The 10971-nt window shown below is 35.2% G+C and overlaps 1 protein-coding gene across 1 annotated transcript; it reads left to right on the top strand.

Moving 5' to 3' along the window:
- The first annotated feature begins 7793 nt into the window (after positions 1-7793).
- On the top strand, positions 7794-10727 carry LOC104101463 (cytochrome P450 71AU50-like). Its single transcript, XM_009608906.4, has 2 exons — positions 7794-9085; positions 9858-10727. The coding sequence occupies exons 1-2, from the start codon at positions 8204-8206 to the stop codon at positions 10470-10472; spliced, it is 1497 nt and encodes a 498-aa protein (XP_009607201.1). The 5' UTR covers positions 7794-8203; the 3' UTR covers positions 10473-10727.
- The last annotated feature ends 244 nt before the right edge of the window (positions 10728-10971 follow it).

Below are 10971 nucleotides of genomic sequence, written 5' to 3' on the forward strand. Positions count from 1 at the left end.
GAGTGATTCGAACTCGAAGTAATGTAGCCCGTAGGCTTAGTAGTCGAGTGAGTGATTCGAACTCAAAGTAATATAGCCCGTAAGCTTAGTAGCCGAGTGAGTGATTCGAACTCGAAGTAATGTAGCCCGTAGGCTTAGTAGTCGAGTGGGTGATTCGAACTCGAAGTAAAATATAGCCCGTAGGCTTAGTAAATAGTCCCCGAGTGACAATGGTTGCTTGAACTCGAGTCGGTGTAGCACTTGGGCTTTATAGTCGAGTGAGTGTTGTTCGAACTCGTTGATTTTTCGGTTGGCAGTCCCCGATTCATGGGGTAATGGTTGGCACTTAAACTTGTTTGCATAATAGATCTCGAAATAGAGGAATTTTTCTTGGATATAAGATATCGGTAAAGAAGAAATATTTCTTTGTAAGTCGTTATACATGTGCTCATATTTTGTGTCAGGGCTCGAGCCAACTATATGGGCATGGCTCGTTTGAACATTTGGCCTTTACAAGTTTTTTTGTCGAGACCCTATTACCATGAAATAGCGAAGTAACTTCATTTGCACCGTACTTGATGATTATCGTTGATATGTTCGATGACAGTGGTATGCCCCCTAATATTCGAGGCCTCCTGTCTCAAATACTATTGAATTGTTTTGAGTTAGCATGATCAATGATTGCCTCATTATAAAATCTTGCCAAAAAACCCATTTGGGACAAAACCGGTCTAAGGGAAAGAGAGTGCAACGCATGCTTTCAGACCTAAAGTTTCGTGCTGAATAATCCATCTTTGTTCCTAATCGAATTCATTAGCCTTCGTCTTTGGTTGAACACCTGCAAGGGTTAGTTTTGAAATATAATTAAAAAGGGGGAGGGGGGGCGTACCTTAGCAGTAGTATCATTTTAGCCGTTATCACACCGAGCTCGTAGGATTTCCATTATACAACCGGTATCGGTCTTTGATCGATCTCTGTTCTCTGTTGGCAGTCCTTTTAATGATGGACCTAGAACCCAACTGGTCATCTTCGATTATTATTTTGGATTGATATCGATTATGCGCATCGGCCCAAGTAATAGCTCGGTACTCGATCAGGTTATGCTTCAGCCTCCGTGAAGCCATCGAGCTTCGTTCGTTTAGACCTTGAGTGAAATCTTGAACATCCCAATCGTCCGTGACTGGTGGTAAATCCATTCGTTCCATTTGGAAACGAGATACGATCTCTCTTAACATCTCGTTATCCTTTTGTCTTACCTTGAACAGGTCCGACTTCCCGATCTCGACCTTTATGACCCCGGTGTGCGCTTTTACGAAGGAATCTGCAAGCATAGCAAAAGAATCAATAGAATTAGATGGTAAATTATGATACCATAATATTGCTCCCTTTGACAGGGTTTCACCAAATTTCTTCAATAATACGGATTCGATTTCATCGTCCTCTAGGTCGTTCCCTTTAATGGCACATGTGTAAGAAGTGACATGTTCGTTGGGGCCGGTAGTTCCGTTATACTTAGAAATCTCGGGCATGTGGAATTTCTTTGGAATCGGTTTGGGAGTCGTGCTTGGGGGGAAAGGCCTTTGTATGGATTTTTTGGAATCTAAGCTCTTCAATATCGGGAGTGCCCCCGGAATCTGATCAAACCCTGGAGTTGTATGTTTCTATCTTTTTGATGTTTTCTTCGATCCTCTTTTCTCCTGATTCTATTCGTTTTGTCAGTTCTTCGAACATCTTAACAATTTCGAGATTAGTCCCCGATTCTTGCTCATTTGACCTTATTACAGCTGGCTCTGTTCTGTGGGTGATTTCTCGGGGTGGACTGGGCTCCGATCTACTCGGTACCTGTGTCTGACTCTGCAACTGAGCTATCGCTACCTGTTGAGCTTGCAACATTTCAAAAATCATACGCAAGCTGATTCCATTTTCCTCAATGTTATGGGTGTCTCAAGGTGAAGATCGAGTACCACCATGAATGCTATTTTCAGGCTTAGAACGCTGGTTTTCCTCAATAGCCATATGCGAATTAACGTCCAAGGGTACTTCGACTCGGGCCCCAACGACATCGACAAGCTGCCTTTCGGCCCTGGTTGTCAAGTTGTTATTTTCTCCTTGAAGGCCAGCTTCATTGTCGATAGGTAAGGCCATTAATTGAAAGTTCGTTGTTACTAATTCGAAATCAAAGATACTTTCAACAACAAGTGGAAGAGGGTGCGTTTAGCAGATTCGTACCAAATAACTACTGTTATCCTTAGCCCCACGGTGGGCCCCAAACTATTTACCCAAAAAAACGGATAGAGTTGAATTTGTGCGTAGTTCTAAAGATATGTGGTATAACTTAACACAAATCGTAAGGATAAATAGAAATTATCAAATACGGATTGTAAAGAATGAAAAATACACAAGATTGGAAAGAAGATGATTTAAGGACTAAGCAAGATGAATCAATATATGAAGCCAAAAAGAATAATCCTTCAATATTGGAGAGTATGGTAATTTTGTTACAATGTAAGATAAAAATTGCCCTTTACAGAAATGTAGCCATCCTCTTATAGTGGAGGATCCTACTATAGATATAATTAAAAATACATAGTGGGGAACTCATGATAAATCAGCTTTTCCCTAATCCCGCCGAGATTCTCTCCGTTAGTGCGGTTGCAACGACTCTTGTCTGTGAGCTGGAGCTTGATCGGGCTAGGTGATGGTCAGTATTATTTTTAGAGCTCGATGCGGACTTGAGCTCGATGCCGACTCGGGATCTGGTGATGACTCGGGCTCGGTATCGGTTGGCCTTTGCCCCTTAAGCTCGATTCTATAACATCTCATCATAGTTCGATTAGGACCCGAGCTCGATAATGACTTCGAACTCGGTGTTTGACCTATACCTGAAATCTGAAGCTCGTTCGTACCATCTTCGGAACCCATCTCGATATTACGAAATCTTTCTTTGGTCCATTATGATCCCATCTCGATCAATCGTACGAAAGCCGAAATCAATTTCGACCATATACAATCGCTATAATTAAATAAAAATCAGAGCAGAAAAATAGAGCTGAAGAAGTAACAATAAGATTTGACACCTCATATGAATCCTGTGGCGACAAAATACGGGAGAGATACTAGGTATATAAGTAAATAAGTCTTAGACTCGAATGACATATTTTAAAGTTATGCGAGCCTGGACCTAAAGTGGATAATATCACTAGTGTAATGAGGTATTACATAGGGCATCAGAGCCACTCTGCGTGTGATAAAAATCGAGAGAGATGTTAGACACATAAATAAATAAATCTTAGATTCTAATGATGTGTTTTAAAATTGTGCCGGCCGGGGCCCAAAGTTGACAATATCACTAATTAACTGTTACATAAGATTCATTTTTTGTCCTAATAGATGAGGCGGGGTTTGTCTTCTTTCTTTTTTCCAGTTTTCTTTATGGTTGAACTTTTTTTAATGCCTTTTTTGTTACACTTATCAATTCTTTTTCTTTCAAAGTATACGCGTCATTTAATAATTGGTTTACTTTATACGTCAATAGGGAGTGCGTTTTACTTTATGGATACGGGTGTTGAGAAGACACTTTCATTTGATCACTAGAAAGGCAAAATATAGTTAAAGTTAGGTTCATGTCTCTCACATTTCAACTTACTTAACGATCAAATAAACACTTTTTATTGGCCAAATTATGCCTTCTGAACATCTGTGTCTGTAATGACACGTGTAATTATCACCTTAATAATAACTTAATAAAAAAACTCAAAAAGAATAATTCTTCCTCTTCCAAAAAACAGACCCCCCCCTCCCGGTCCCTCCCCAACTTCTTCTTAAAATCTAAACCAGACCCCTTCCCTCCTCCGTCTTCTTCTCTAGCACTCCCCTCACCCCAAAACCAACGACCTTTTTTCAAAACTTTTACTCTAAAGCCCTTTAATAATTCCTTTTTAAATCTGCAAACTGAGAAACTATCTGCCCACCATCACAGAACCTCATCGGAAACGCTCACCTCCGACGACCTCTCTCTTCATCTCCTTACCATCTGAGTTTCCTAGTCTCTTTCCCTTTATCCTTTTTTTTTTTTTGATCTCGTGCTTTTTTTGATTTGCAGTACCAAATGGCCAAACAAAGAAACAAATTGCTCATCTTTTTTTAATTTTCTGTTCGTTCTACTTCCTTGCTTAATTTTTCACTTTAATTTGAATCTTACTGGGATTTTTTTTAATAACTTTTACAAACTGCATCTCCTTGTTGAGGTGGTGGCGTGAGGGTGGTATTGAGGTTGTGGCTTGATTGTGATGGTGGGTAGGGCTTGATTGGGGATGAAGAAATCGGGATCCACATAAAAATATTAAAGCAAAAATATAATTTTATGCATCTTCACGCGCTCAAATTTGAGTGAGAGACACTCATTTTGCCATGTCAGCCACGAGTATCCAAAGAAACACATTTGTGCTAAGTTGAAGTCTATTTAATCATTGAGTAAGTTAGAGTGTAAGATAGACATTTGAGGTTAATTTTAAAGGTTAATTTTAAATGTCTATATATGGACTATATAGGTATTTAGCCTTAAAAATATGTTAGGAATTAGAATGTTTACAACACTTCCTTTCATATTTCTAATGTTGCCCGTGACAGAACCAGACCCTGTTTCCTTTGTGATATTCTTAGATATTTTTTCCACGTGGAACTGATACCAGCATATCCTTGATTACTCAATAAAATTTAAAATAAATAATTAGTTGAATTAGTAAAGGATTTTACTTATATTAAAGCAACAAGAGATGTCTGTAAAGAGTGTCATGGCCACCCATCATTGAAGATTTTATTCGGCTTTGTCCATTTTTATTTTTCTTTTTAAATAACTTTGTTGAAATTAAAAAAAACAAGTTATAGCTATACCCAATAGAAAAAATGACACTAGTATGAAGGAATGTGATAATGACCAAAATGAATAAATCTAAGTGCATCAAGCGAAATGTTTCAGCAGAACATTAATTAATCTGCAATTCAAATCTTTGTCCTACTTTTCTTGTTATATATAGTTAATTGCCGCACAAACAAATTTAAAATTTAACAAAAGCTTTTTTCCGTTAATTCTTATTATTCGATGCAATTGAAAAAGAAATTACTCTTTGATTATCGAGTTCTAATTAACAAATTATAGCACCTTAAAAGGTTCATTTTAGAAATTCAGTTTATTTTTTTTTAAAAAAAAAAACATATATTAGGATTTTGAACTCATATGGATATTCTAGTACATGAATAGGAAGTTAGGAACTGCCGAATATAAGACGTTTTCCTAAAATCAAGTGGAACCAACTTTTGCAAATTTTTCAATAATTTAAATAGAAGTAACCAAGGCTCTTCTGAATAAAATTTAATTAAGAAATTGGATCTCAAGTTTTCCTAAATTATAATTATAAAAGCGAACTAAGGCCCCGTATGTTCATAAATTTTTTTTCTATTTTTCAAAAAAAAAAAAATCAAAAATGTGTTTGCTTTTTTGTAAGTTTTTAGAATTTTTTTTGAAAATGAGTTTTTCAAAACCCAAAAACTGGTTTTGGCGACTTTTTCAAAATTTTCAGAATTTGTTTTCCCGTTCACAAAACTGCAATATTTTTTCAAGTAAAATGCATGTTCAAACAAATTTCAAAATTCAAATACCATTTTTAACTTAATTCTAAATACTACTTTCTTTCAAAAATAACAATTTTTATGTTCAAACGCCTACTAAATCTGTCGCTGTCAAATACAGCCCCTAGTTCCAAAATAGCTGAAAAGATAATAATTTTATCAAGATTCGTATTTTTTTTGGGTCCTTTTTTAAATTTTTGAAAACAAACAAATTACAAAACAAAAGGCTTAAAACGTGCATAAGTCTCTTTCTATCAATTATTGTCCCTATAGGGGTGTACAAAGAAAATCGATAAATTGCACCAACCCAATAACCCAGGTCAAACCAAGAAAAAATCCCGATTGTGTTTTGGTGTTAGAAAAAAAAACCCGACCATAATTGATTTGGTTTGGTTTTAACTAAAAAAAGTTAAACCGAAACAAAACTAAAAAAATTTATGCATATAAATATTTATTGTAATATAATTTATAAATATTTCTTAAACTTGTTCAAAGTTTTATCTTTAAAAATATTATTTAAAGTTTGCACTTAACATTCTTGAATGATCCAATAAATTTTATAACCCATAAAAATAGTAAGTCAAATAAAGTTCAAAATAATAATAATGCTAATAAAGGAAATTTAATTCAACACTAGGAAAGACAATAGTGTTGGATATCTATTTTTTAATTTTGCATTGATTTATAATGAAAATGTATAACCTAGTTTATCTTTTTTTTTATTTTTATGCTTAGTTGTGTAAGTAATAGTACTTATTAGTTATACTTATTTTAGCACGATCTATATAGTATTTTTAGATTATGTTAATTTTTATTATGGTGTATTAATTAGTAATATTTTCTTTGTGCGATTTTATTATCTATGTTATTGAATATTTTAGTACAATGTTACGGCACATCTCATATTATTATTATTATTATTATTATTATTATTATTATTATTATTATTATTATTATTATTATTATATTTTCTTGAAAAATACATTATATAGTTGTATCCTACTAGGACTAAAATAAATATTTAGAGCATAAGTTATATATTTTGTGCTATTAAGACTTAACCGGGAAAAAATTCGAAAACCCGAAAAAACCCGAAAAATCCTAGAAAAACCGAGATTGAAAAACTCGATTTTATTGGTTTGGTTTATAAAATTAAAAACCCAACACCATTAGTTTGATTTGGTAATTGAAAAATCCGAACCAACCCGACCTATTTACACCCCTAATTGTCCCTTTCCTTTACCTACATCTATATTTCTCCTGTCAGAAAAAAAAGGCATAGCAATCTCACCTTCTGTTTTTTGGCCGAAATCATCGAATGGAATACTTACAATAGTAACGTTTAATAATCTTCAATGTATAGGTACTTCACTTTTTCGTAGAGATGGTCTAAAGGAAATTAAAAAATTTATTTGCAAATCACTGCATATTTATGCTTAAGCAGTAGTTTTCGCCAAGTGCCTGTTAATTTTCCTTAGTTTGAGCATTTTATATTAATGCTTTGGTTCTCTACAATACATTTTTGACATGTTATACCTACTTTTAGTTTAAGATTTCTCTCAAATTAAGACTCGTGTATTGAAACTGATAAGAGTGTATTGAATTTGTCCAGTGACAAGTGGAAGGTAATCCTAACAAAATGTGCAGAGCCATAGAAAGTAGACCTAACAAAATGTGCAGAGCCATAGAAACCAACTACTACCAATTGGCAAATTATTATCCACGTATGAATAGACTACACACATGTACAAAGACATATAAAACAGAAGATCAAAATTGTCAAGTAGCATAATAATTTACAGGGAGCTGCAGTACATTCATTTCTCAGCCATTCAAATTTCTTCACGTGATGATTGATAATATAAAGACGAAAATGTCCTCTATATGGTCCATATTTTACAGAAGAGAGGACAAGATCCTAATTAAAGTGAATGAAAGGCTAGTCATTTCTTTTACTTGTACCATTTAATTCACATGCAGTCTATTTCATAGAAGACAGTAGATAGTAAGATGCGTCAAAGCAAACATTTGCTCGCAAAGTCATGTGCTATGAATGTATAAGCATGTAAAGAGTACATGTCTTCGGCTACCAAATACTCTAATAACACTTAAAAAGCTAGAGCAAGGCTAATTGAAAACAAACCGAATTATTTATTGTGTCATAAGACCCTTACGGACACGCCCCACAGAGTCTGTGTGAACTCATACGACATGCGTTCTTTCATTTCTTGGTTCGAACTGTTAGTTGAATTAGCCGGCAAACAATCGGCGATTGTCTCACAGACACAAGTGTTCAAAAGACACACTTCTAAATGATCACTAGTATAGTTAAAATGTCTACTTGAAGTTGGTACACAAGTTTAAAGAGATGTCTATGAATTTCGGCATTTAAATATGACCATCAGTAAGTGACTATATGTTCTCCCAGTAATAAATGAGTATTTTCTTTACCTTTTCCCTTTGTGCCTTTTTGTCATGTGAGCTATTTTTGCCGTCCAATTTCCACCACAATTCCTCTGCTTCCACAAAGAGCTATAAGTACTACCTTTTCAACAAGTAAATTAGTAGTAGCAAAAAGGGGCTGTGAATTCCATCCATGGCTTCTCTTTGGCTAGCTCTTGCAGTAGTTGTCCTGTTTTTTCTTCTTCTTCAAGAACTGCAGAAGAAGTTCAGTAAGAAGAAAAAGAAACTTCCACCAGGGCCAAGAGGGCTTCCACTTCTTGGAAATCTACACATGGTAGGCGAGAATCTTCACCAAGATCTTCACAAAATAGCCAAGAAATATGGCCCAATAATGACTATCCGCTTTGGTCTTGTACCTGTCATTGTTGCTTCCTCTCCTCATGCTGCAGAACAATTCTTGAAGAATCATGATTTGGTTTTTGCCAGCAGACCGTATAATGAAGTTCCTCAGCATATTTTCTATGAACGGAGGAATCTGGTATCAGCCAAGTACGGACCATATTGGAGAAACATGCGCAAATTGTGCACTCTGCAATTGCTAAGCAATGCCAAGATCCATCAATTTCAGCCTATGAGGAAACAAGAACTCGGAATTCTTGTGAATTTCCTCAAACATGCGGCGTCTGAAGGCACTGTGATTGATCTTAGTGCTAAAGTTGCATCTCTTAGCGCGAACATGTCTTGTCTGATGATATTTGGGAAGAAGTACATGGACGAGGATCTTGGCGATAAGGGTTTCAAAGCTCTGATTCAAGATATACTGCACATAGCAGCATTGCCAAATTTTGCTGAATTCTTTCCCTTTCTTCGTGTTCTTGATCTCCAGGGATTTGCTCGTCGTATGAAGGAATTAGCTAAGCTTTTTGATGAGTTCCTGGAGAGAGTTATTGATGAACATGTTCAATCCACTGAGCAGAAGCAAGCAAAAGACATGGTTGATACACTGATGAGTATTATGCAATCTAAAGAAGCTGAATTCGAGTTTGATCGTCGACATATCAAAGCTATTTTGCTGGTAATGTTCACTCTAATTCCACATATGTAAAGAGTCGGCCAGATTCAATGTTTACTTTTCTAGTCAGTATACGTAGATTATACATTAATTATACATAGTTATACATATATTATATATAAATTATGTATATATTATACATCCGTCGGCTTTTTTTAGTTTAAAAGATTAGATGGACGGCTATTTGGGTTAATTCTTCAAAATATTAGGCAAGTAGTACAAGTTCATTTCCCCTTGAGGATAATGGTATTTAGAAAGGGGAACACATAAAACACAAAATCTCTGAATGATGCTCACAATGGTATTAAGAAAAGGGGAACACATAAAACACATATATTCATTCTCTAGTTCGAGCTTATAAATATTTTGAGATATTACTATTAGTTATCTTATCATATATCCCATGCTGCAAAACTAGTATCTTATGTTGGTATAACAGTTTTTTAACAAAGTCTTTGACGATTTCTACAAAATGATTTTATTCACTCTATAATTTCACTTGCTATAGGTCAACAAGGTTACATATAGTTCTGTTTATGTAATGATACTGAACTTTGCTTCATGTCATACACCGTTTTACTACTACTACTATGATGTCTGTTATGAAATCTTTACTTGATAGACCAACTCTAATTTAGTGGCATTCTTCGAATGTAATAAGCTTTATTATTTTTTCTGGCCTTCTCTTGGACTGTAGAAAGCAAACTCAGCTGAAGTTTCCAGTTTTCAGTATGTTATGAGTTTAATAACTAAAGAATAGTGCTGATATGTGTAGGACTTGCTGATAGCTTCAATGGATACTTCATCAACAACAATCGAATGGACTCTAACGGAACTTTTAAGGCATCCTGAAGTGATGAAAAAGCTCCAGAATGAGTTGGAACAAGTAGTTGGTAGAAACAGGATGGTGGAAGAATCAGATTTAGAAAGTCTGGAGTATTTGGATATGGTCATAAAAGAAGGTTGTAGGCTCCATCCAGTTGCACCATTATTGCTTCCTCATGAGTCTATTGAAGATTGCACGGTTGATGGTTTTCATTTACCTAAAGGATCCCGACTTTTGCTTAATGTTTGGGCAATCGGGAGAGATTCAGACACTTGGATTGAGCCAGAAAAGTTCAAACCTGAGAGGTTTCAAGGAAGCAATGTTGATCTCCGAGGACGAAATTATGAACTTTTACCATTTGGCTCTGGGAGAAGAGGCTGCCCTGGTTTACAGCTCGGGCTTACCATCGTTCGTTTGGTGGTTGCACAATTGGTTCACTGCTTTGATTGGGAGCTACCAAATGGCATGCTGCCAAAAGATATTGACATGACTGAAAAATTTGGATTAGTAACAGCTAGAGCTCAACATCTAATGGCGACTCCTACTTATCGATTGCATATGTAGTAAAATGCAAATGTCAAAATAAGTCAAGGAGATGCACTGCCATTGGTTTGAATAAGATGAGGGTTAGACCAAAAAGGAGGGCATTTGTTTGTATTTCCTATTGTATGTTGAACTTATTTTTGAACAAGTACCTTTGTTATATTTCTTCTAAGTTTGCCTTAAGAAACACCAGAACATAAATAAGATGAGGGTTAGACCAAAAAGGAGGGCATTTGTTTGTATTTCCTATAGTATGTTGAACTTATTTTTGAACAAGTACCTTTCTTATATTTCTTCTAAGTTTGCCTTAAGAAACACCGGAACATAAATAACGTATCTAAGTTCAAGTCATCGCCTCATTAATATATGTATATTCTCCTCATAAAGTGAACAAATATATAATGCCTCATAAATATTGTTTATCCGAAAAACGGTACAGTTGAATTTGTTCGTAGTTTCTAGACAAGTGAATTAATTTGATCTAAAAAGTAATGAAATAACTGATCAAATATGAAATACT

Source organism: Nicotiana tomentosiformis, chromosome 5 (genome assembly GCF_000390325.3).
Source record: "Nicotiana tomentosiformis chromosome 5, ASM39032v3, whole genome shotgun sequence".
Lineage (NCBI taxonomy): Eukaryota > Viridiplantae > Streptophyta > Magnoliopsida > Solanales > Solanaceae > Nicotiana > Nicotiana tomentosiformis.

Coding starts and splice junctions, on each gene's coding strand:
- LOC104101463 (XM_009608906.4), top strand. CDS start 8,204: ATGGCTTCTCTTTGGCTAGCTCTTGCAGTAGTTGTCCTGTTTTTTCTT. Junction 9,086..9,857: donor ATATCAAAGCTATTTTGCTG/GTAATGTTCACT, acceptor TGATATGTGTAG/GACTTGCTGATAGCTTCAAT.